A 27,282-nucleotide genomic window follows, 5' to 3' on the forward strand; every position below is an offset into this window, starting at 1 on the left:
CCTTTCTGTGGTGACTTAACTCCCCATGTCTCTTTAAAAGTATGAGGAACCTGTTTGGAGATTGCTGAGCCTCTGCAGGTGACAGGGTAGTGTGCTTTCTGAAAGCAGGCTTTCTGGGAAGATGTTTCGAGGAGGGCACTTCAGGAAAGGAACCGTTTCAGCCTTTGTTGGCCCAGCAGTTAGGCTTCAGTTACCTGGACTGGCACTTTGTAAGATTTTCTGTTGTCTTTGTGAGTATCGGTTTGGCATAATTCTACAACACTGAATTGTTCCTACAGCTGGTGGCCTATACTTGGAAGAGACTGTCAGCAAGATATGAATGCTTTAAGTTCCTTCTGATCTTTTACGTGGAAGTAATGTGGGAAATCAGTGGCAATGATGGGGCTTTGTGAGAGGCTGGAGTAGAAAGCTAGAGTGAGAGGGCTTGTAGAAGGGGTAGTGTGCCGAGCAGGTTAGCGTCTGCAAGGTGCAGGGGACGGGGAGGCGTAGTTCAGCGGTTTGGCCATCTGGTGGCAGCAATGCCCACGTAAAAAATTACCTAACTGGGGGGGAAAAAAATCAGTCGTTTGTTTTTCATTTTACATCTCGGGCTATACAGGAGTAATTTAGGCATGCTCTGATAGAGCATGTGCATCCTGAGATTCGTCTCCCAGCTGTGTCCTTGGGTCAACTTCATGTTAACTTATACATACATGTACATATACTTACTTCTTTAAATAATTTAGCATCTGGAATTGTAAAATGAATGTAGGGTAGCCTCCCATACACCACCAGAAATAGTTTTCTGAATGACTTTTTGGGCAATTATTTCTAATTTGGAAGAGGAGTGATTCTTAAGAAATCAAAGCTGTACAGTGCTAGAGACAAATTAATAGGTCTTGTAATTACAGCATAAATGGAAAAAATATTTAGGTTTTAGCTAGTGAAAATGCTAAATTATTTATATTTTAAAAGGACACAATATTAAAATTGATCAGGGATTTAAAATTTAATTCACTTGTTACAACTTTGCATGTAGCTGTTGTTTTAAGATACAATAAAATGTAGATGTATTTTAATACTAAAACTGTGGGGCTTTATTTATAAAAGCTTGTGTAAGTAGAGTTTGGTTGCTCAAACATGGACATGTAAAATGTCTAAGAGGTCACTCTGGGAAGAAATAACCCCTGTAATAGAAAAAAGAATGTCACTAGGGAAAGAGATGGGAAGGAGTTGGTGTCATCACTGCTTAAATTATCTTCTGTAGCACTTGGTGTGAGATGCCTATAACTAATGATCTGTAGCCGCTGCTAGCACAGATGTCAGATCTGCCCTGCGGTAATTTAATTTTTCTTGCATTTACCATGTGTATAATTACTTTGCCTTATTGCCCAGAACTCCAGCCTCAGTTTAGTTATAACTTTAAATTCTTTTCTCTTGACATAGTGTTTTCATGTTTTGCTTCTGCCTTTACAGCTTATACTTGGCAACTGTTTTGACTAAATATGAGTTCAGGTCTGTTTGTGAAATCCTGAAAGCAGGTACACATGGTCTTGCATGTATGAAGAAAACGTTTGATGCTGTAAAGATGTGTCCTGTTTTAAAACCCAATTTGATAATTAAACAACACCTACGTTGTGTGTTTAAAATACTGTTTAACATCAGAGTTCTAAATTACATCTTTGTGCACGTATTCCCCCTGTCACAGTGTTTCTTTATTTGCTTTTAATTCTGCTAATTTTGAAATGATGCCCTCCTTCCTGGCCCTGTCCTAGTAATTAAGGATAACACTGAAACACTCCTGGAATTGACTTGCCCCGCAGGAACATTTCTTGCCTCTTCCTGTGCAGAACCTGCTTAAATATATACTGACACTGAACCACAGATATGAGTGGTGGTTGTGGTTTAACTCCGGCCAGCAGCTAAGCACCAACAGCTGCTCGCTCACCGCCCCCCCCCCCCCGCAGTGGAATGGGGGAGAGAATCGGGGGGGAAAAAAAAAGTAAAACCTGTCAGTTGAGATAAAAACAGTTTAATAGATCAGCAGAGGAAGGAAATAATAATAGTAATAATAATGATAAAAGACGATACAAAACAAGTGATGCACAATGCAATTGCTTACCAGCCACTGACTGATGCCCAGGCTGTCTCTGAGCAGCGGTCACTGCCCCCTGGCTGGTTCCCCCAGTTTATATACTGGGCATGATGTCCTATGGTATGGCATAGCCCTTTGGCCAGTCTGGGTCAGCTGTCCTGGCTGTGCCCCCTCCCAGCTTCTTGTGCACCCGGCAGAGCATGGGAAGTTGCAAAGACCTTGACTAGTGTAAGCACTACTCAGCAACAACTAAAACATCAGTGTGTTATCCACATTATTCTCATCCTAAATCCAAAACACAGCGGTATACCAGCTACCAGGAAGAAAATTAACTCTATCCCAGCTGAAACCAGGACAGTGTTACAGAAGGCAACTTCTTACTGGCAATTCTGGATTTCATTAATGTCACTACTTACTTGTGAGAGCATTGCTAGTGTCAAGAAGAACTGGAGAAAAGACTGTGGTGAATGGGCCGAGCTCAGTGTGGTCTGGTAATTGGGGACGTGCTCTGAGGCCGTGCTTTTTGTCATTGATAGAAATGTGGGAGCCCTGATTTGCAGCCTTTGCCTTGTTGGGTGGTGTGATGGTAGAGCAGCCTGCCCTGTCCTGCTTGGATCAGGGCTGTGTACACCCCTGTTACACAACAGCTTAGCAAGAGTTTAGATACACTCTTTATTAACACATGTTGACGTAGTTTTAATTTTGAACTAAATGTGCAGTCATTTCATTTGTGATTAGAATTGCTATATTGGAATAGAGGAAATTTGAAACAGCTTCCAGGATGCCACGGTCAGTTTTGAAATCTTGTCACGCTAAAAAATTAATTATAACTGTAAGTACTCTGTATGCCCAAAAGCCCTGGGTCAATTTTGTGGTTTTATAATCCTGTTCCTTTAATTTTGAAAGTCTCCTGCATGACTGCCACATTTACAAAGTGAACAGCAAAAAACATGTGTCTGCATTTCATTTTATTGCTGTCTGAAGTGCTGCTAGTAAAAAAAAATAAAAATCTGAGTAATAATTGGGCTTGAATTCTATTTTTGGGAAGGTGGTATTGCTCAGCGCAGTTAATAGAAGCTCTTTAGAGCTCAGAGTTGTAAGTTACTGGGAGAAACCTGTGACAGCACAAAGTGATGATTAGTGTGAGCGATACCAGTTTTTATTAAAACTTCAGTAGAAATACCCTTACTGATCGGTTGGAACTCTAGCGCTGCAGTACAGCTAATTTAGGGAAATGATCGTGTTACCTTATAGAAGAAACCCGCTGCATTTAATGAGGAAAACATCATTAGGTCACAGATTCCTTGGGCAGCTCTGAAGGCAGAATTGCACCTCAGCAAGGCATACATATGCAACATTTCCTTGCTTCAGTAATGGATTTAATCTGATAGATACACCTCACCAATGATGAGTGTTAGTACAGCTGGCCTCCAGACCTTTTGAAAAGCAGAGAGCAACATTAGTTTGAGCTCAGATTATTAGTAAAAATGTATATTCATTGCTATGATTCTTTACACTTTAAGAAATGCTTATTCCATTAATGCTGATGTATAAAGAGAAGGGACATGTGCTATACTGGAACACTTTTTCTGGAAAACAGCAGCTGAACTATAAGTATGTATTCGGCAAGACTTTGTGTGGGGGCGGCCCCTCCATCACAGAGGATTAATTGTTCAGTTTACCTGGAACGCTGGTACAAATGAAAAAAACAGGGCAACTGTTTTTATATTGTTGGATATTACTAGAAAAAATAGAGGAGAAATTAGCATTCAGACCATGTTGGGGTTTTTGCTTATTTTCAAGAAGTTGTTGGAAGTAAAACTTAATGAAAACATTTTTTTCATAAAATGTAAATTTGACAAAAATTCACATAACCAGAAAGTAGTGCCTGCAGTAGTGGGTAGTAGAAGTGGAAAGTGTTTTAAGGGGCAGACGCATGCAGTTGCATCAGTTTTGTTTTAACATTTTAGATAAAGGAAAAAGATTGCTGTCAGCATTTCTGCCAGGTGTGCTTAAATGCAGTTGTGCCATAAGGTACAAGGAACTTCATACAGTATATGGGTTTGTCCATCCTTTCTTTCATAGGGTGCTTTTGCCATCTGTATTGAGTTTGTGAGGTTGGATTTTGTGTCCTCTCAAATGGAGCTGATCTAGTACAGAATAGATGAGCTTTAAAACAAACTATGGAATAGCTAGCTCAGTTGAGTGTCTTTTCTACTTCAGATGGCTATAAGCATCTTTACAGTAACTTGTATTACTTGTTTTGGCAAGGTTTAAAAGCTCACACATGATTCATCTTAATCGTTAAAAAGTAACCCTCTGCCGTATTGGATAGTGTTTTCCAGTTCATGGGCTATCATGGTTCAACTTCAGAATTCGTTCATGCGGTGAATGAGTCACTGTCTCTTGTGTAACAGCACTGATCTGCTCATTAGTTAATGTTGTGTTCGTGACCTGTTGACTTGTTCAAAAATGTCTAGAACGTGGACTAACATGAGGCTGGTGAATAACGAGAACTTTTCTGATTAGACCAGTAGCTTTAAATATTTGACATTTATCTAAGCTGTTGAAACTTGCAGTACTGGAGGAAGATTTAATTACTGTGAAATGCAGGTGAAGTGTATTCTTAAAAGTGCTATTGAAGGAGGCCTTTTTAAAGAATCAAGCCAGGATAAAGGAAGTCCAGGCGTGCAGGATGCTGGTGGGTAGACTCTTTGATCGGGAAGTAAGTCTTGTAACTAACCAGAAGATAATCCTATTCTATTGTCCTGTTTTTTAATGATTTGCTTTTCTGTCTCTTGCTGAGAATGTGCAGGAAGGTGCTGCTTTTACCTATTTGCCTTCTGAGAAATGATGCCTTAAACATTTCACTCGAATGGCATCCAAACCAGATTGCCTCTCTTGGATTTGAAGCGGTGTCCTAAGTGAAAAGTGACGCACTGGAATTATTTGTTATTAAATCTGTTCCCAGTCTATAGGCCAAATCAGTATTTTGTCAATGCAGGCAGCCACAGCTGGCTTGCTAGGGTCAGCTTAGGGTCACGAGGCTTCCCAGTGTGCTCTCTCGAGCAAGGTGGTAGAAGAAGCTTTTCCGCCTGTCTTTGCTTATAAAAGTAATGAGGAGTTTTTGGGAGGATGTGGAAGTGTGTGTGTTAGTTGTGATTTTGTACATTTTGGGGAAGTTTGTCAAGAAGGTCAGAGAAGGAAGAGAAAAAGGTCAGGAAGGGAGAGGGAAAAAAAAAAAGGACCCTGGGCCCAACACTCTGAAGAAAGTGAAAAGTAAATATGTTTTCCTGGTTAGACCTTGTAAAGCTTTTAGAAGTACAACACAAAAAAATTGCATGCCATTTGTTTTGACACTCGCTCCCCTGCACTTGCGCTTGGTACGGGCAATATTCTTGAAGTTCCTGGGGGGAACTGCAAGGGAAGTACAGGTGAAGCAGGACAGCCTTGAGACTGTGCTACCCAGTATGATTGTGGGGGACTTAATTTAGCCAAAAAGTGCTCTTGGTTCAAGAAGTTAAAATTAAGGCTGGAGCTGAAAACTTCAAGGTCTTAATCAGAACAGGTGGTTTAAGGCTAGCAGAGCAGAAAGATGGAATGGGATAGTAATAGTCCATATGCAGAGTCCAGTTTCTGTTTAGCACTGAAAAGCAACTCCACGAGAAGATTATTCGAACTGTGCATCTCCAGGTAAATGTAAAGTTACATAGTATGTGAAGTGAAAGGGGAAAAACATCAACTGGATGACAGATGTGTGCATCCCAGCTGTGGTTTGTGGGACTCATAGACAGCAGAGGGCAGCCGCATCTAAGGCACAGTGCAGCAAGCAGGGCTCAGTCCTTCCTGAACTGTAAAGTCACGCAGGCTGGGAGAGCATTACTCCGTTAGGAGCGGCTCTAAGTCTGTCGTTTTAAATGCTATAGCCTGGTTGAACGCATGCTGCTTCTTGATATCTAACTAAAATATGAACACTGGGGTTTTATAAAATTGGATTTTATAAAAATTACAGATTTATGTTTGTTATTTTCATCTTCATTTATAACTTTTTGGAGAACTGCACTCAAATTTTCATTTTGGTTGCCTTAACTTTTTTTAAAATGTCTTGAATAAGCTTAGGTCTCTTTAAAATCTGTGTGGAATGCAAAATGTATATTACAGTAATTTCTCTTATGTGCATAAATAAATGGAAACCTTGTAGGAAATAGAAAAGGGAGGAAATCAGAATTTCACCTTGAAATGGTATTTTCAAGCCTTTGAGCTTGAAAGTAAGTGAAAATCATAGCAAATTCTTCTTTGAATTCTACAGTAGTACACTATTTTCCTAAATATTCTTTAACATGACCATATTGCTGGCAGTGAAACCCACCTTATAATGAGTCTTCTACTACTGACTAATGAAAACTGTACAGGAGGCTCTATTTGTCGTCTTTCTTTCCCCCTCTGGTCATTTGAAGCAAGCAAACAGCTTGGATGATAAAAAAGGATGGTGGAACTGGAAAATGCTGACTATAAAAGGAGGATCCAGTGATCCCTCTAACAGAAAGCCTGTTAGTAGTGATTCAGCATCGTGATGCCCATTCATCTGAGCAGCTAGGGAAGATAACCAGAAGCCCTAAAGATCTGGATCTTTATCTGTCTTCTGCATCTTTCAGAGTATCAAGTTACTTTGCCAATTTGCTGTATTTTTGATTGGCTTCCTTTGATTCCTGCAGGTACCTTCTTGGCCTTAGCACGTTAATTTGATTGGGGGGGAGGATGGGGCCAGGCAGGGAAAAGAAAGAGGATATAAAAGAGCCTCTGTGTGTATGAATTAGCCCCCAGGTCATGCCTATAGCCCATTTGGGATTCCTTGGTTTTGAGGTGAAGTGTTACTTTTGAGAAACAATGCAACTCCTCTGCACAATTAATTGAAAAGATCCTCCTCAGCACAGGTACACGTTCATGCCTAAAAGAACTATTGTTAAAATGTGAATTAAAGAATTATTTGCGGTAAATAACACTCAGTAATGAAATTTATGTAGTGGAACTAATAAATGGAGAAATACTGTCTGAAAACCAAAAGTCATACTGAATTACTAAACTTGCGTGTTTGCCATGTTAGTGGATTTCTGCAAAACACTGCAATTTCTCAAAACAAAATCAGGCTCAAATTTGGGAGCAGAGGTAATAAGTATGTTGCAGTATTTATGTAAAACCTCATGGTTTCGGAAAGCAGAATTAGGATTGCAGGGAATTACCTGCCCTTGTTTACAAGATGTTTGTTTGACAAAATAGTGTCTCTAGTTTGAGCTGTTACATTTTGCTGTCTTTACACAGCATTATCCCAGCAAGAAAATACTGAAAGAGTGAAAGGAGGAGGGCTTTGGATAGGGAATCCCCCAGAGTGTGTGGGGAGTTGGTACACTGAGGATCTGTACCCATTTTTCAGCATTTCCTCTAGAGATGTAGGAATGTGCTCCCTCCTCCCCTCTCCCTTCAGCTTTTAATGGCTTTGTTTTCCTCTCGCTGATTGCTCCACTGTATTCCATTTCTAAACTCTGAGTGTAGGTAAGATTTCATGGCAGTCTTCTCAATTGATGGCCCTGCCCTCTGGTGTCACATTCATCATCATGTGAGCATGATACTGTTTGTGTTTGGCTATAAAAACAAACCAGCATCATAAATATTTAAAGCAAATGGTCTTTTTTTTTTAAAATGGATTTCTATTCTTTGTTGACTTATGCTGTGCTGTCCCTTAAAAAGGGTGCTCTTCAAGAACCAGTAGAGAGAGTTGAAGAAGTCCTATTCAATGCAGAATTATCAATTTCCTTTATGCAGTACTCTTTCATGAAAGAAAATGTAATGATCTTGCATTTCTTGACTTTACATTGCTAGTGTAATTGATTCCGATAGTGAGTAGAAGTGGTAATTCACACAAAAATGGTGAAGATTCCTGTATTTCCAATCCTTAAATGACTTGGGTGCCTTTTCAGTTTTTGCAATACTTTGCTGCGTTAAGGAAGAAACAAATACTTGCAAGTTTGCATCAGTGACTCAGATTTTCCGTATTGACTTATTTCATTATAGGTAATTATAAATGTTCCATAAACATGACATTGCACACTTCAGAGCAAACAATACATAGCTGCTTTGGAAGGGTGTACTGGATAGCTGTGAATATATATTTTAATTCCAACAGAGGTGCAGTTTAAATTTTTGAAGAAAATGATTGTGAGATCAAAACATGATTTATGAAAGCTTGACCTCAAAGTAAATGAAATATTTTTGGCTTATACTAATTATAGTATATATGTGTGTGTGTGTGTGTGTATATACACACACATACTAATTATACTAATGCAAAATTTTAAATGGGATAACAGTTTCTCTCAGTGTTGCCATGTTTTGGAGACACCATTTGCATTTGACTTGGAATTGAAGAATTCAGTTGGAATTGACTTGGAATTGAAGGATTTGATGTTCCTGTATCTTCCTAGTGAGATAACAGATATATATGTGAGAATATTGTCTGCTCTTGCTTTTACTGACTCAGGACATACCACCTGAAGTGCTAATGACACCTCATCTCCTCCCACAGTAAGGTCACCTTGGAATATTGAAATTCAAACCCTTCAAACTGAGACTTTAGGGCATGGGAGGTGTGCACACGAAATACCGTAGTTGCTTCCCTATGTTCTTCAGTCAAAATGTTACTTCACATAGGGAATATACATACCAGAAATATCTAAAGACATTTTTCAGGAAATTTTCTGCAACGCCTTAAGTCATCCGTGTCCTTTCAGTCAGCAATTTGGACAAAACCTAAGCATGGCTGTGCACTGTAGAGAAGCAATAATGATTAATTTGATGTGGAGTATGAATGGTAACTTCTGCAAATTTTCAGGGTTCAGGACCAGCCTTACCTATCCTTTTCTGCATACATGAATTTTTTCCCCCAGGAAAGTTTCTGTGGCATGTGGTTGTGGGCGGTGAAGTAGAGGACTTGGATCTCTTCATACCACAAAAGCTGTAATGCAACAAACCTCCACAGTTCTTGCAAAGGGAAGGGGCTTATGTCATCCTGAGTGGCTTGTACTTCTCAGTTTTTATTCTGAGATGAGACTTCAAGATTACTGTCTGGTCCTGAAAGGCCAGTTGCAGTTATTCCAGAATTAGTTTCTGTGCCAGACTGAATTCTTGCTGTCAAACCAGCGTCTTAGGCCTGCCTGTGCTTTTAAAACAAACAAACAAACCAAACCCCGAAAAACCCAAACCAAAAAAGACCCCAAACAAACAAACAAAAAATCCACAAAGAAGCCACACACCCCCCCCCCCCATCATGTTCCTGTATATGAATATGTTCTGTCTAACTTCTTTTCCAAGTAGGAGAAAAACAAAGAAAGGCTAAGAGGAAGGTTTTTTTTCCCCATTGTGTTTGCAGTATGCAGAGTGGCTTAAGAGGAGGGGACGCTAACAACAAATCACTGTGATATCTTAACACCTTTTGAGCCCTACAAAGCAGAAATGCCAGAGTGTTATTTTAGAAAGGTAGTGGTACATCCCATTAATAACGACAGTCTGAATAAGTCGTGGTGAGAAAAAACAAGGTTCCCAATTGCGTAAAGCACATTCGGGTTTGCAGAATTTTTGTGGCTTGCATCAGAGTAAAAATGAGACTTCACATTATAATAAACTCAGAGGAATTTAAGAATAGCCAGCAGTGAAGGAATTAGGATGTTCACGTAACCTCTGGGGACTAGCCTTCTCTTGAGGAAATGCCTCAACTCTTGAACAAAGGATGAGGTATACATGTGGGAATTCATGCTCTGTCTTTTTTTTTTTTTTTTTTTTTTTTTTCCAAAATGTGATTACAGTGTAGGTGTTCTTATGCAAAAAGACTGATCTTCTTTTGCATGAAAATATACTGTAGAAAATGACTCCTCCATGGTCTGCTTTTTACCTCAAGTGCTAATCTGTGATTAAATGTGTAACTGTTTTAAGCGAAAGGCTTGTGCCGTGATTGAATAAATGTCATGATATGTTGATTTCCTTCGTTGCATTGGAATGCAAATAAATGCATAGGTGCGGGGACTGGAGTGTGCTCTTATAGAATCATAGAATCATTTAGGATGGAAAAGACCCTTAAGATCATCAAGTCTAACTGTTAACCTATCACTGCCAAGTCCACCACTAAACTATGTCCTTAAGTACCACATCTACCTGTCGTTTAAATACCTTCAGGGATGGAGACTCAACCTCTTCCCTGGACAGCCTGTTCCAGTGCCTGACTACCCTTTCAGTGAAGAAATTTTTCCTAATATCCAACCTAAACCTCCCCTGGCGCAGCTTGAGGCCATTTCCTCTCATCGTATCCCTTGTTACTTGGGAGAAGAGACCGACCCCCACCTCGCTACAACCTCCTTTCAGGTAGTTGTAGAGAGCAATAAGGTCTCCCCTCAGCCTCCTCTTCTCCAGACTAAACAACCCCAGCTCCCTCAGCCGTTCCTCATAAGACTTGTGCTCTAGACCCTTCACCAGCTTTGTTGCCCTTCTTTGGACACGCTCCAGCACCTCAATGTCCTTCTTGTAGGGAGGGGCCCAAAACTGAACACAGTGCTCGAGGTGCAGCCTCACCAGTGCCGAGTACAGGGGCACTGTCACCTCCCTGGTCCTGCTGGCCACACTATTCTGCTCCCTGTCTTCCAGCCCAGGGGGGTGGGTACCCTGAGAACAACTGGTCTGACTATTAAAGACTGAGGCAAAGAAGGCATTAAGCACCTCAGCCATTTCCTCATCCTTTATCACCGTGTTTTCCCCCCACATCCAATAAAGGATGGAGATTCTCCTTAGCTCTCCTTTTGTTGCTAATGTATTTGTAGAAACATTTTTTGTTGTCTTTTACAGCAGTAGCCAGTTTAAGTTCCAGCTGGGCTTTAGCCCTTCTAATCCTCTCTCTGCATAACCTCACACATCCTTGTAGGCCTCCTGAGTTGCCTGCCCCTTGTTCAAAGGTCGTACACTCTCTTTTTTTTCCTGAGCTCCAGCCAAAGCTCTCTGTTCAGCCAGGCCGCTCTTCTCCCCCGCCGGCTCGTCTTTTGGCACATGGGGATGGATTTTTCCTGTGCCTTTAAGATTTCCATCTTGAAGAACGTCCAGCCTTCCTGGACTCCTTTGCCGTTCAGGACTGCCTCCAAAGGGACTCTGTCAACTAGGTTCCTGAAGAGGTCACAGTCTGCCCTCCGAAAGTCCAAGGTAGCAGTTTTGCTGACCCCTCTCCTTACTTCTCCAAGAATCAAAAACTCTATCATTTTGTGATCACTATGCTCAAGATGGCCTCTAACCATCACATCACCCACAAGTCCCTCTCTGTTTGCAAACAAGAGGTCCAGTGGGTCGCCTTCCCTCGTTGGCTCCCTCACCAGCTGTGGCAGGCAGTTATCTTGCACACACTCCAGGAACCTCCTAGACTGTTTCCTCTCTGCTGTATTGTATTTCCAGCAGGCATCTGGTAAGTTGAAGTTCCCCACAAGAACAGGGGCTAGCTATCGTGAGACTTCTCCCAGCTGCTTATAGAATACTGCGTCTGCCTCTTCATCCCTGTTGAGTGGTGTATAACAGACTCCCACCATGATGTCTGCCTTGTTGGCCTTCCCCCTGATTCTTACCCATAACCATTCCCCTTCATCGTCATCATCATTAAGCTCTAGACAATCAAAACACTCCCTAACATACAGGACTACCCCACCACCTCTCCTTTCTTGCCTATCCCTTCTGAAGAGTTTATAGCCATCCATTGCAGCACTCCAGGTGTGCATTGATACTCCTTTTGTATCTTAGGAAACATTCAGGAAAGGTTTGCAAGAGGGCTAAAGGTAAAAATTATAAAATCTGATTGATTTACAGGCTTAAGATGTGTATGGAAGGAACTGGTCTGGGTTTTTTTGGAGAGAAATACACAGAGCAAAATGTTGTGCTAAAACCAAAACTGTGTTCAGTAATGTCCTATTTCTCATCATTGTTCTTCCTATAAAATAACTGGCATGGAACTGCATGGTAACTGGCATTGTAAATACTTGTCATGAAGTCGTATGAGAAGTGAAGCTCTTGGGACTTGTGATTAAAAAAAATCACCTTATCGCCTTATCAATTACCTTATCAATTACCAAGCAATATTGGCGCTTTAAAGAGTAATTCAGCATATCTGTTGTATAAGAACTTCTGGGATCTGTGTAACAGGGGAGTCCTGTCTCCTATAAGAATCATTACCACAGTCTTAGGGAAAGGTGAAGATATACAGCATCAGTTGACTGGTCTTTCTCTTTACTGCCTGAAAGTCAAATCTGGGCTCTTACTGGGACAGACTGCAGAAAATGAAAAAGACGAGTGTTTAAATAACCATCTTGTCATTTCTGCTCTCTGGGGCACGTGGGATTGTGTATATCTTGAATACTGTACTAGCAGATGTAGCTGAAGGGCATCAGTGGTAAAATAAAAGACAATTTTCTCCCCAGAAAAAGGTAAGCTAGTTGATTTGTTGAACTGCACTATTTCCAGAAGGATGTGTACTAAAAAAAAAAAAAAAAAAAAGAAAAAAAGATATGGATTGCCTTCTGTGTAGATATGCAAGTGCAAAAAATGGAGAACAGTACTGACTGTTCTCTAGTTGGAAATTAATAGGGAGCAGTGTCAGGGTTCCAGAAAGACTTTAGCAGATGTGTTTTAAATGGGTGGAGTCTACACATTTGCCTCTCTCCAGGAACTCAGGAACAAATTACATTTGGGCTCTAAGTTACCTATATATGGAGAGTGGCAAGGCACCTTCCATGTTACTGAAATGTTTAATGCTCATTAATGCCATCAATTTTGCTTACACAAATGCATCGTATTTACCATACCTTCAGGTCACCGTACTCTTTTGTGGAGCAGAGTTAAAAATGGTGTTTTAAAGCTACCCAGGACTCCATCTCAAACACTCAGTTGCCAGAGACTTTAATAGGAATATCTTAAATAATTGAAGTAGTGGGAAAATCAAGATTACTAGTTCAGTCATCTTCCTGTAGAATGAGGAAAAAGACAATAGATGCATAATATTACCCTTACTGAAAGAATGGATTTTTAATGTGGTCCAGATCACGTGCTGTACCATGTATGAATTGCAGTAATGTTTTATGCGTGTATGCATTGGAATCCCACAGTGTGTCCTTTTAATGTTTTTTTTTAAAATTAGACCCAGAAATAAAATAGTAAATCTGGAAGTGGGCCCAGTTCTTTGCTGTTTTGAGTAGTTGTGAACACAGAAGTAGAAAGATCTTAATATTCAGAAAATGTTCATTTTCTTCCTTGTCACCATGCAAAAATAAACTTGTAAAGAGATTGCAGAAGCAAAAGAATCAGTGATGAATAATAGATTCTTCTTTCCCCAGTCTCTAATATCTACATATAGCAAGCACGTCAGTGCCTAGAAGACAACAATTTATGTTTTGCTTCCTCATGCTGTAGCCTGCTTTTCCTCAAGCTTTGGGAAATGTAGGCAGCTTCTGCATTCTGATACTGGAGTTCTCTCTCTGTCAGGCTGGTTTGGGCTGACCTTTGATGGATGGGATTTACAGTTGCCTTCATCTGGTTAAGCAGACATTCTTCTGGAAAGCTGATGCATTCTGTTGTTGGCTGGGAATATTAACTTACCTGTATCCTGCTTTAAAAGGGTGAGGACAAATAGTGGTCAGCAGCTTAATTTATTCTTAAATCTTGGTGACTCTGGCGTATACTGGAATAAACTTTAACCAGCAACAACATACGCAACAATAATAATAATAATATGATGCTTAATATTTTTGTGGTAGTCATGATTTTTTCACTCACTAAATTGTCCAAGTATTCTGTGTTGCAGCTGATTTTCATAATGTCTTTCTTCCACAGCTGTGGTAATGTTGTCAGTGGCTTGTTAAGTTTTTCCTCCTACAAACTGCTTTTGGTTGTAGATTACAATGTTCTGAGCTGCTTTTGTGTTGGGTGCAGTTTAAATGCCAGTCATTCAAATTCATTTTTTATTCCCTGCGTGCTCTTCTGTTTTATGTGAAATATGTTTTCTAATATGTGCTAATTTGTCTTTGTAAGGCTGAAGGCTTTCATTGTTTTCTTTATTAGCTAAAGTTATGATTCAGTTTAAGTCCTATTTTGGAAGGAGCATTTAGGTTTTTAAAACAATAAAACCCAGATTAGAATTGAGCATGTTTTAACTTGTTTCCCTTTTCCTCTGAAATATTTACTGAGCGATATAATCCTAGCATAAAGAATTATCGATGCTGTGTATTTTGACTAAAGTTGATGGAGAAATTGTATTTGTATAGCTACTGCACACAAGTAAAAGAGCTTCCTCCTTATTTTTGTAGAGATACATGAAGTTTGTTTCAGTTGCATGCCCTGTCTAGGATTTGCTTTGTGGTTTTGGATAAATCACTTCATTTGTCCACTTCTTTATTTCCTTCTGTAAAATGGGAGGCCTGTAGCAGGGCATCAGGAGAAATATATAGAATATTCTCAACTGCTGTAATGCTGTAATCATTGTGGAGAAAAGCAAGCATGCTGCCTTTGATATCAGTCTTCTAGTAGTTTCTCAAATGATAACCAGTAATAAAATTCCAAGTATTTACAATATTCCAAATACAACCCCTGTTGTATATTCTTGCTAGGAACAGTGTTAAAACTGTTGTTCTTACTCACCTTCCATTTGCCTTTTCTTCCCGGTTTATCCGGCACTTCAGAAATTAATTTTGGTCCTAGGCTAGTACTCCTCAAGATAACCCTTCGTATGCAAGCTTGTAAGAAAACTAATGAAAGGTCATTTACAATTTGGTTGGAACAAATCAATCTGAAGCAAACTGGATCTGAACGAGAATATGGAATTCAGACTACCTATAGCGCTAAATGTTAATGTCATTTGAGGATGAGCATCTGTCCTCATGTTGCTGGACTTTTCTGCCAGTTTCAGCACTGACACAAGGGAGACTGGGAAATTGGACTGAAGTCCACTGACAATTTTAGGCTTGCATATGGAGGTCTGCAGAGATGTCTTCTCTCCAGCAACTTAACACTTTAACTGTCTCTACGTAAACAACAGGAGTTCGAGATAGTATGAGTCAGGAAGAACATAGTGCATTCTTTGAAGGACAGTTCATATGAGGGAAATGCTATACTTGATTGTAAAATAACATCAGAAAAAAAGAGAAGTTTATCTGTTCTCTCAAGGGCAAAGATTTGAATCTCATCGAAAGTTGATAAACGGGACACAAAGTCTGGGCTTTCTTTGTTTCTTGATTGTATGGCGTCCTTTGAGAGCTATGCATTACTTATTCCTAAGTTATGTCTTCAAGTCTCCAAGATAAGCATGGTTTGAACTACCTTCCTTCTTGTCTTCAGGTAATTCTTTTCCCTCCCAGGGTAATACTGGAAGTTGGGATGAATGGTCTATCTTGCATACGCTTGACATTGTTCATTCACATTAGTTTCCTTTAGCACTTTATTTTAAGGGTAGAAAAACTCTTAGTGTCCATATTTGTGAAGCGTATCTTCAACAAAACACTTCCGTCGAGCAGAGCTGGGAGTCAAACTCTGTCAGAAATACAAGAGATTCTTTAAATGGGATTTGAGATGCCCTATGAGGCGTTCATCATGTTGCATTGTCTCTCTGAATTTGGGTAGGAATATCTTTGCTGTTTGAAAATATCTTGATGATGTTATTGCTGTATGTTTGTGTGATCTCTTCAGATGTGCTGCTGTTTCTATCAGTTTTTCCACGTGTTCCTGCAGTGACCCAGTGAGGCTGAGATTATTGGCAAAGCAGACATGAATACTTTGTGCAGTGATGAACACAGCTTTCTATAACCTTCCATCAGTAGCCATCTAGTTTATTTTTTAGATAACAGTTGAGTGTTATGTAGACCATCAAGTCCCCATGAACTCTCCTCATCAATTCTACGTAGTGATTTTTCTGTTGGCCCATTGCAGTGTTTTCATTAACTTTTACAAGCTTCAGCATTTCAAAGAGTAGCTTAAGCTGCACACTGCCAAAGGAAAGAATTTGTAAGCTTTGCCATAGGGGACTACGGTTTGATGGGAGAAAATGGGATAATCGTTTCCCTCCCTCTCCCGCAATAGGCATACCGTAATGTATTTGCTACAAATGCCTGACACCTGAGGCACAGACTCCTGTTGTATTGTGCAATGCGAGTATTTAACAGGCTAGAGTTCAGTACATGTATGTATATAACTATTCTGCAGCAAAATACTTCTGTGTATTGCACACCTGTTGTTGTAAATTGAAAGGAAGCAATCGAAACAGTAAAGCATGCGAGAATGTCATCTAGAGAAACACTCTCTTTGTTTCCACCTTGATGAAGGTGCATTTTTAACAGAACAATTCTGGCACCCGTGCCATTCAGTGATTGCTTATCTTTGTTCCTTTTTTTCCTTTTTCTTTTCCTGTCCTCACAGGCCGGTTATAATGGCCCTTAGTGTATTTGCTGGAAAAGGTTTTTCCTGTGTTGAAGGTTGTTTAGGCCTGTAAGGACAGAAGGGATATAGAGCTTTACCACACTCTGTGACAAACACTTCAAGAGTAATCCAAAAGGTCGGAAAGACTTGATTGTGATGAAGTGAAAATCTTCTGAAAATTTTAGTGTAGCGACTTGCCATACCTTTCTAAAAATGTGCTTACTTTAATTCTGTGGTGTTTTGTGAGACGGGAAAAAAACAGAGCGGAGGATAGATGGCATCCTAGCAAACTAGGACTTGGGGTAGCACAACAGACAAGCGTTTGGTGGCCAAAGACAAGTGTTTAAGAAGGATCTGTTTCTTTAAGGGACAAAATTGCTTTAGTTTTATCCCGTGGTTATCAAAAGGTCTTAGGACTTTCAATGTTATTTAAAGCGTCTTTGTCTTGATAAAGCAAACATAATATGAAAAGAGGATTACTAGAAATTGGGGGAATACATAAAGTGCTGAAGGGTTGCCTTCAAGCTTACTTTTTCTTTTCTAAGCAAAGATACAACCGGTCAATGCTGGAGCTTACTGGTTGGATTGATTATGATTGTTCTTAAACTCTCACAGATGATCATAGTCTAATAAACTGTATGAACATTGCAATGGGTGCTGACCCCTACAGCTGATTCATGGCTAATGTGGTGCTACTGTGGTGTCCAAACTCTGCAGCTGTCATTACGATGCTTAAATGCTTATCATAGATGCATCCCTTCTGAAAGTACAAATAATATGTTCATATAATATGAAATTAGTTTTTCCTGAAGTAAAATCATCCTTTTTAGTTAAATATTTGATAGCAATGAAGTGTGTATCCACACTATAAAATGTTTTTCTATGCTAGTGTTTCTGTTTCAGAACATAAAATAACAGCATTATAGGTACTGGAAGCAGGTAGTTTGACTCCTCTGTCCTGCCCCCCCCCCCCCCCCCATGTGTGCTGATATGTAATGTTTATTGTATAAATTAATTCATAATGAAAAAGCTGCAAAGATATTTAGGAAAAGAGAGTGTTTTATGCTGAAAAGCCAACAATATGCTTATAGTGTTTGCATGTAGGGAGGGAAGAAAAAATACTGAGCCTAATACTGAAAGCCTAGTATTGGGGCTGAATAAAACAAGAAGAAATGACAAAAGATTGTGTGACAGATGTAAAGAACTTAAACTAGCATACCCACGAAAGGGAATGGAGACAAATGTATGCTGTGTCTGGATATATTTGCTTCCTGTTCATATTTAGGTCTCTATCACTTTTTTGGAATTTACAATGCTTTCTTACCACAGGTGATTGGGGCAACTGTTCAAAATTATATTCCAGCTCCTCCTCTTGTGCAGGCTCTAGCACTTGTGCTAACTCATGATCAGCTAAATTAAAAAGATAATTTGGCTGTAAGCTAACTGTGTTCCATGATAATTTTTCAATTGGGTTATCTGCACAGCTGTAGGAGCACAAATGAAAGCTTGAGGAGACTTGGTGTGGCAGATTGTGCGCTCCAGTCGTGATGCTGCATTGTAAGGGTTTTGGACTACGTGATTTTGAGGATCCTGAGGGATTTCTGCTGCCAAAACAAGATGATCCAACTTCCTTTTCACTGCCCCTTTTGTTTCTGCCTCTTTGCTTACAGTCTTTGCTATTTGACCTCAAGATGGGTTGATTTAACACACAAATCTTGCAAAAAACTTGTTCAGAAAAGAAAAAAAAAAGGTTTTCTTCCATGCTGGTGGGTTGAATCTGCTCGCTATACAACCAGGTAGGTCCCGGTGCAGCTCTAATGGACATCTTGGGACTGTCTCTTCCCCACGGTAGCAAACTAGCAGATTGTCTCAGTTGTCTTAGCCCTTTGAAGTGGTTCTCTGGTTGTGCCAAATTCAAAGCCTAAAATGCTTTAGCTGTATAATGTAGGTTTTATTCCTTTACTTCTTCTGCTTTATTTTTGCTTTATATTAATGCGAGTTGAATATAGTAAAATGCTACTTGTCTCCTAAAGTATTTCACATGTGTTACTACCTATATACATTTAAATGAACGTGCCCTGGAAAAGACACTAGAAAAATCTGAAGAGAAGCAGCGCTATACTAGTATCAAGTCTGTTACGACAGGTTTCTATTACAACAGAAATTTAAGGTAATATTCTATCTAATATGTGATATTAGAGTTGTACAGGTTTCTGATGAATGAAGAGACAATCAATTTATTTGCAGACATGGTGCACCACTCTTGCTCTGTCCTACACCTAGGGTACATGCCCTCCCTATGTGACTGGGTCTTTGTGGCTTTAAGCACAGCTGAGCCTGAGCAAAGCCACTCTTAATGAAAAACTGTGCAAATTGATTTGCTAAGTAATGCAAGTGTTAAGCACACCCACCAATAAAAAAAAGTCATAGACAACAACTTCACATTTTTGAAGGTTGAATAGGTTGGGTACTTTGCTATAACTGATTATGATTTCTTTCCTGTGAATATGTGTGCTGGTGGGAGTCAGTCTGATTGAAACAGAGTACAAGTCTAAACTTCTGTTTTTCTGCCTTCAGACACCTTTCAAGAAAAACATTTAATTTGACACGATATTTTCTTTCACAGTAGCTTACTTTCTTTTCCTCGAGCCATTTGTTTATTGCTTATTAAAAGGCAATCGATTTAAAAACTTGAAATGCACTCCATCTTCATCAGTAAAGCTTTCTCCCATAACTCTCTGCCAGCATCATTAAGCTCCATTAAAATCATTCTAGTTAGTCTTCAGAACAGCTGAAAATGGATGCAGAAGAGATTTTGATTAGTGCACGATGTAGTGTGTGAATGTGTCTGTAAACCATTCTATTCTATTCTGTTTGAAAAACATGCTTTTGGTTGTGGTTGATGTCCTCTCATAGGTTCATGTATAGCTGTTGGGAAAATGCTTGTGCTGTTAAACAAAAGCCTACGTCAGGACTGTTCCTTGAAGGATAATAAATTATATCCACAAGTGCCAGGCAAATTGCCTGCTAGATTACCTTGTATCTGTGCTATTCCCTGATGATGTAGACCGTAAGAGCCCACTGATGGTGTCTGGGCTGTGTGCAGCTGACTAAGAAATTGCTGTGCTACTGCTTCTGTTGACTTTTGCTTGATCCTCCCTCGCAAACACACATGAGCTTCTTTTACCAAGCTCTGAGGCAGCTAGAGCTGAAACTGGTGCATTACGACCCTGGTATGGGAAACAGGGAAAACAGTGCAGAATTTGTCCCTCAAGTGATGGAGTAGGATATTTCTCCAGTGTCCTGCATAGGTTTCCCCTCTTCTCAGTTTCAAAGGAGTACAAAATACAGAGAAACTGGGTAGGGCACTCTTACTCAGTTGTGCAGGGAAGAAATGTAAGGGAGGAATATCATAAGGACTGAAGAAGGTACAGAAATGTGCTGAGGTTCTGGAAACTTCACCCTTTCCTCTAGTTTAATCTTATATGTGCAAAAGGGAAAGGAGAGGAGCAGGTGGGTGTTCGGGGACTGAAGGAAGGAAGAGGGGTAAAGAGTGCAGACAGACACCAAGATACCTGCTTGTGTACGCACAAGGTTTTGAAAGAAGGCTCCTAAGTTCAGCTCTTGCCTTTGTGGTGTCAGGCCAGCCAGCTCCCAATTGTGCTCGGTTCAAATCCAGTAGAGAAATAGCTTAAGTGCCCAGCTCTCTATGAAAAGCCACTTTGGGAAAAATTGTATTAATATCTGCATCACACAGTTTTCTAGAAGCTCATGACCTCAGACTTCTAGTGTCCTATATTGTTTTCATGCCATACATGTTTTGGTGAAGTACTGCCTGATGGGATTTAGAAGCAGCTGGAATCTGTCACATGCTGCATCTCTCCCCACGTTGTGGTTTGCAGCAACTGGAGGGGTTTAGAGCAAGGTTAATACCTGTTTAGTCTTTACGTAAGTTTCATTATGTTGAAAAAACAGTAATTTTTCTAGACAGAAATAAGTTGCTCCCCCCCCTTAATTTTCCTGTTTTGTGGAGTAGCTGTGCTGGCAGAATGGGTTTCCATCACTGCCATCAACCACCAGGATGGTAGAACCAAGTTAATCAGTGCTCAGTATACTTCAGTGCAAGACATCAAAACACGACAGACAGGAATCTGTGAAACCAAAGCTGAACCAGGCTGGTGTATGTTACTGTGGATACTGGCAAACAGGATGTACAATTTTGAGCTAAGACCATCTAGTTCATAATTTTTTTAAAGTTATTTTATTAGATGTTTTCTCTAGCAGTTGTTCTTGGCCTGAAACTGCTTTTCTGCCAAGTTAGTTCTCGCTTTTGTGTGCTGTGAACACTTAATGCTTTGTTCCTTTCGTTCTCTTACCAATGTACAGGCTGTTTTCCTTTTTTATAATTCAAAAGGATACGCTTTAAGCCTTACAAATTTCTGTGCTGGAGCTTACCTGTACGATCATTTGAAGTTGTGCAGTGGGAACTGTATATTGGTTCAGTAATGTGAAATAATTAGAGAAACTGATTCTAATCTAAACACCAGTGGGGCTGCTGCTTATTGTGCTGTGCTTCCAGCCATCTCATGAGTCTCATAAATGCATGCCAAGGTGTGAGAAGAATTGTTGGATGTTCTTTTGTTTTGCTCAAATAGGCTAAACGTGATCTAGGGAAAACAAGCATGTTGTCAGGCTCTGAAAAAGAGCAAGACGGCATCAGAGGAGTATTTGATTTTCTGATTTAGCTGCTGGATACTCCTATTAAGCCTCATGAGACTGGTTGATCCACAGGAGTTTGCCCAATTAGTTTGGTGTGGTGCATGCCTGCCTACCTTCTCAGTCTGCATACAGCTGCCTTTCTTTAAATAACGATAAATTTACTTTTAAAGTATCCTTAACACCTTTACACATTTTAATGCTTTTAGCAGAACAATTAAAGTTTTTAAGACTTGTGTCCCAAGAACAACCTTGTCTGTGTAACTTCTGCTTCCTTGAATAGCTTCCTTTTGTTTCAAGGGTGAGTTCATAGTAAGCTGTTGTCATCTACTTGAGCTTGTTCCTAAGCAGTTGTAAAATATATCCAAACCCCGTTTCCCTATGAATTTTGCATAGCTTAGCTGTTTCCACTGGCTCAAGGATGACTCCTGAGAGCAGATATTATTCCAGTATGCCAGTGACTCCTCCAGCAAACTAAGCATATAGAATAAAAATAACGAAGAATTGCTGATTAACCAGAACAACAATAAAGACTAAAGATGTCTGTGTAATGGTGAACACTTAATATTTCGGTAGGTCAGACGAGTACCGGGTTCCAGTGGTCATCTCCATAAAACAGAAGATGGGGACTGGGAATGGAGTGATGATGAAATGGATGAGAAAAGTGAGGAAGGCAAAGCTGCTGTTTCTCAGGAAAAGGTAACTTTTGTTTCTGCCAAGACATTTACACTCTGCAAGGTAGTTTGTCTTAATTGTTAGTATTTCTGGATCTTTAATGCATAAAGCTGCATAGCTCATATCTCATTGCATTTGTTTTCCAGTCACGAAGAGTGAAAGAAGAGGAGAATGCAGAGGTAAAAATGTCTTTATCAATTTTTTTTTTCCAAGTGTTTGAGTGAAGGGATTTCTTTTTCATTTCTATTGTTAAAAATGTGAATTGAGGTGGGAGTGTTGTTCTGTAGCCTTTTATGGCAAGTACTTGTGAGGACAGAGCTGTATGCAGTTCGGCCTGTAACAATTAACTTGAGCACACACTGGATAAAATGGATAGGAAATTTAAAGTCATGTTATGTTCATGCCCAGGAGAATTGGTTAAGATAGGTAATTTGGCTGTTTTTAATGAATCTTCATAACTGGATCACACTAATTGCTGTCTTTTTGTCAGAGTAATGATGGCTGGTTTGGAGTAGCCAGAAGATCTCAAAATAATTTTTTGTTCTCAGGATTTGTATCACGACATTCTAATTAAAATGCTTCATCCTGTATACAGTAAAATAGTTCAGTACTGTGGCATAATAGATTAATTCAAAGGAAGAAAATACCATATTGAGTTTCATGGCCCTGTGCTGAGAGTGTGGGAAGCATTGCTGCTATAAATAATTGCTTAATAGGATTACTGGCTTACAGCCAAAGTGCTCTTTTAAAAATGTCTGTTCCTCGGGTGGGTGACACTTGCCACTTCACCTGCAATTTTAGATTCTCAGATTTTCGTTGGTGTCATAGAAATCTTCTAAAAGACTAACAGCTTCCTGCCAGATTTGGTCCTGTTAGCTCCTGTGATGACCCCAGTCTTTCCATTGCAGAGCTAGTTTACGTAGCACTTCAGCATCTGAGATGTCTTACGTAAGCTGAGTACGAAAATAAAAAAAGGACTTTCACCAGACAGTCTTTTTATGTCTTAGAAATTGAGAGTTCTGCAGTTTGTGACTCAGTTTCCACAGGTAACTCGTTTATTATGAGTTGTTTAGTTTATGAAGGAGAAAAAACCCTCTGCTTGAAGGCTTCTGTTGATTTTTGTTTTCCTAAATGCTCCAGAAGATGAGTTGGAACTGAGACTAGTGCAGCTTGTCACTGTTGGTGTGTGCCTGTTGGTCTTTGGGCGGCACGTTCCTATACACTGCAATAACAGCTCTGTTGAAGATGCAGAAATAATAGTAGTAGTTTATATGAATGGAAGGAACTTAACTGAAGTAGAAAAAAATTACTCCCCTTTTGGTGTTTAAATAATTTTCCAAATATTCATTAACTTTTGATTAAAATACACAGATAATAAAATATAGATCTTGTGTAATAGGGTTGTTTTTTTTTAAAGTAGCTTTAATGTGGAACTGTTGGAAAACAATCAAATGAGATTTGTGATGCAAGTCTTTATTTTGGGAGGACTTGACTATAACCTTTGAACAGGCTTCTGTGAGTGGTGGCAATATGCCAAGTTGGGTAGGAAATCATGGTAAGGTAGAGGGCCCTGAGGTACTCTGTATGTAGGATACACTTTTGCTTGAGACCATATAAATGTTAGCTGAGGGCTGGAGAGGGTATCACAGTGTGAGGGAGGAGTGGTAGTGTGAAAGATACCCGTATTCCTGATTTTTCTCTGTGAAAGACATTCTCCGAGGTGTGATGCCTGCTTTGATATGCTACTAGTTCTTTGCAGATGGGTAGATGCAAGACTTCCCTTAACAACCAAAACTGTTACACAAAAATAATGTGAGTAGTAGCTTGGTATTCTCACTGTGTGCATATTATTTAATAGGTTATTGGAGCTCTGATGCAAGGTGGGTTAAAAGCTCTGACACTCAGTGCTTTAATGCAGGCATTATCATTTGTACCTCTGTAATTGAAATATAGCAGTTTTACTGGTATCAGCTATATTTTAGACTGTGTTACTGAAAGTGTTTAAAAGGTTTTTGAGAGTTAGAGGATGTGTAAAATATTCTGTGCTAACTTCAAACTGTTAGCATGGCAAGTATTTCGGGATGTTTTTTCTTCCTTTGGCATTCTTTATAAGGCTTTTTGCTTTTTTCTTTAATAGTCTCAGCCTGCTGTTAGTGACGAATATAGTGAAGTTCCATGTGCAGTGAATCTTGTCTTAAGATTAAGGTAAGAGATTCTTCTATTTATTTTAGCATTCCTTTTCAGTTGGCTGTATTATTCTTGATCTCCCTCATTACTCTCATAATATTAACATAAAATAAGTGTTAACCTCTTTAATCTCCCAGTATGACCAGTATGAATAGTGTTTCTGTGACTAATTGCTGTCTTCTAATTGCTTACTGAAATAGTGTAAAATGAAAAGCAGAATATGAATGTGGCTTCAGGCTAGGTGTACCCTTCATTAAGTATTTTCTTTCTTTTTTTTCCTTGCAATGCAGGATCACAGTGAGAGATTTTTAATGAGTTTCTTTCACACTTCAGCAGTCAGCCTCTGACAGAAATAAACCATAGCTGTATTACAAGTTGCCTACTCAAAATGTTTTTCACTGGCAAGTTTGATCAGCCACTGTGGAGAAGTGACAGATATTTTAGAAAATGGATACAAATATGTTGTCTGACTTAAATTTATACATAGTTAAAATGAGTCAGATTACCCTTAATTAAAATCAGTTTATAACTAAGATTTGAATTGTTTAATTATGCAGTCTGTTCTTGGATAAAAGTGTTTTTTTCATAAGAAGCTTTGGTAACTTTTTATATATTTACAGCCATTTTCCTTAAATTGCTAACTTAGTTAAAAAAACTTACTGCCACTCACTTTAAAACTTGTTTACATCCAGTTTGTATTGACAGGATACCTACAAGAGGTTGTAAACTCTTAATTATTGCTATGGGGAAAAGTTAAATGTTACGGGTTTTTTATGCTAACAAAAAAATAAAAAGTCAAATAGACAAATATTTACAAAATTACAACCAGTATGTTAGAAACAAATAGCAGATTTATGCATAACAAGTAGCTTTAAAACAGTAACATCAAAAACTGTTAGTAATCAGAAAAAAAAGTCTACACAGAATGAGTGCCAAGTTCCAAAATCTATTATCTTCCTTTTCTTTGACTACTTTTTTAGTGACAGCTGCAAAAACTTGTGTGGCTGCCAAAGGTTGTTTACTGAAGGGAGGAGTAATAAATTTTATTGTGGGGCAAGAAAAGACTTAGAGATTATTTGGAATCGGTTTAGTTGTCCAATTTACATAACTGCCCAGTTATGCTATCAATATTCTTTTTCATCTCTCTGCTGACAGACAGGTAGATGAAACCATTTACAAAACAAACCAATTAATACTGCTATGTGGATGCACTAGTGAGGTGCTTTGGGTATTTTTAAATTACAATGAAACCTATAGTGATTAGCTTCTACACAGTTTCTTCTTGCAGTGTTGGCATACCCACAGGGCACGCATTTTAGTCCTGCAAGTACAGTGAAATGTCAGGGATTATGCTTTCAGTTTTCTGCAGCTCTTAAGCCAGAAGTGAAGGAAGATTGATCCTAGGAGACTCGAGTTTCCAAACTCTTATTTGCACCGTGAACTTTTGTTCTTGTTAAGGATCCTCTTAACTCATGGGTGAAAAAATTCCTTCCCCCTACCGTCCCTAAAAGCAAGTCTGTAGTAACTAAATTAATGTGTTACAATTATGAAGGTTTAGATGGTTATTGGTAGAGAAGGTAGAAACAAAAATTTCAGTTTCAGGAACCTGAAAGTTTCCTTTAAACTAAACAAAACAGTCTTGAACAGCAGATATACTCTAGAGCCTGGGAACACTGTTAGCGGTGTCTTGATAAAAACAAAAATCTGATGCAGAATTTTGCAGACCAAATTTTGTTACTTTAAGCTGACCTAGCTTTGAGGGAAGAATGCTCTGTGGTACATACTCCTGCCCCCACGTGAGTTCTGGCTGTGTCCTGCCTCAGTGGTAGGCGGTGGGCTGCATTATGTGTCTTTGCACTGTGTGTCTGGGTTTCCTTCTGATGGAAACCTGAGCATGTGGAGGTGATAGGACCAGGGGAAGTGATAGTGCCCCTGTACTCGGCACTGGTGAGGCCGCACCTCGAGCACTGTGTTCAGTTTTGGGCCCCTCCCTACAAGAAGGACATCGAGGTGCTGGAGTGTGTCCAGAGGAGGGCAACGAAATTGGTGAAAGGTCTAGAGCACAAGTCTTATGAGGAGTGGCTGAGGGAGCTGGGGTTGTTTAGTCTGGAGAAGAGGAGGCTGAGGGGAGACCTTATTGCTCTCTACAACTACCTGAAAGGAGGTTGTAGCGAGGTGGGGGTCGGTCTCTTCTCCCAAGTAACAAGGGATACGATGAGAGGAAATGGCCTCAAGTTGCAGCAGGGGAGGTTTAGGTTGGATATTAGGAAAAATTTCTTCACTGAAAGGGTAGTCAGGCACTGGAACAGGCTGTCCAGGGAAGAGGTTGAGTCTCCATCCCTGAAGGTATTTAAACGACAGGTAGATGTGGTACTTAGGGACATAGTTTAGTGGTGGACTTGGCAGTGATAGGTTAAGGGTTGGACTCGATGATCTTTAGGCTCTTTTCCAACCTTAACAATTCTATGATTCTGTGGTTCTGTGTGAGTAGGGTCAGAGCTAGCAGAAAATCAAAGTGTGTGTGTGTGGATGGTTTTGGGGAATATAGGAGTGTGGGGTGTACCAAGCACAAGTACTTTCCTCCTTTAGTTGGGACTTTGTGAAGTGCGTATCTGAGAACAAGGGCTACAAGCTCCCTATACCTCTGCCCAGTGGTGTAGATTCAGAGTTAGTACTTAAGCATTTCTTTATATTTGCTACTTTAAAGGCAAAAGTTATTTTGTTTATGGAACATTCACAGCAATTCAGGGCAGCCGCTGCCTGGCTGCTCTGTATGTTGTGTTTAGCGGGGTACCTCAGATGGCATTTCAGTAGTTGTGCTTCCTCTTCACTGTTGACCCCAGGAGGGGAAGAGCTGAGGCTGCTGTGAGCATGGCAGGGCTGTGCAGTCTGCTGAATACTTTGCAAGAATTATATTCAAATGTCTTGTTCCTCAGTAAATTAACAGAAACCTTATTTGGGGAAAGGAGCTGATGATTATTTCTTAACTTTTGACAAAATAGTTACGTCTCTTCCAGTATCGGATTACCTGTGGGGAGTTAGCTCATTTGCCTGTCAGTGGCAAGTATCTGTCGGTATATTCTGTTGGTATATTATCTATTAAAAGCTTTTCATCTTTGACCTTACTGTAGGCACATTAACAGTGGCCCTGGCCT

The 27,282-nt window shown here is 39.7% G+C and overlaps 1 protein-coding gene across 3 annotated transcripts in view; it reads left to right on the forward strand.

Moving 5' to 3' along the window:
* Positions 1–27,282, forward strand: part of STK39 (serine/threonine kinase 39) — a 107,621-nt gene that overhangs the window by 42,510 nt on the left and 37,829 nt on the right. For all 3 annotated transcript variants that reach the window (XM_087731644.1, XM_087731646.1, XM_087731645.1), the window contains 3 exons: positions 21,842–21,964; positions 22,087–22,119; positions 24,078–24,145. In XM_087731644.1, the coding sequence (XP_087587770.1) occupies positions 21,842–21,964; positions 22,087–22,119; positions 24,078–24,145 (224 nt within the window). The remainder of the gene's footprint in view (positions 1–21,841; positions 21,965–22,086; positions 22,120–24,077; positions 24,146–27,282) is intronic.

Source organism: Nipponia nippon, unplaced genomic scaffold (assembly GCF_047370975.1).
Source record: "Nipponia nippon isolate SJK-2023a ecotype South Korea unplaced genomic scaffold, ASM4737097v1 scaffold_5, whole genome shotgun sequence".
In the NCBI taxonomy this organism is placed as follows: domain Eukaryota; kingdom Metazoa; phylum Chordata; class Aves; order Pelecaniformes; family Threskiornithidae; genus Nipponia; species Nipponia nippon.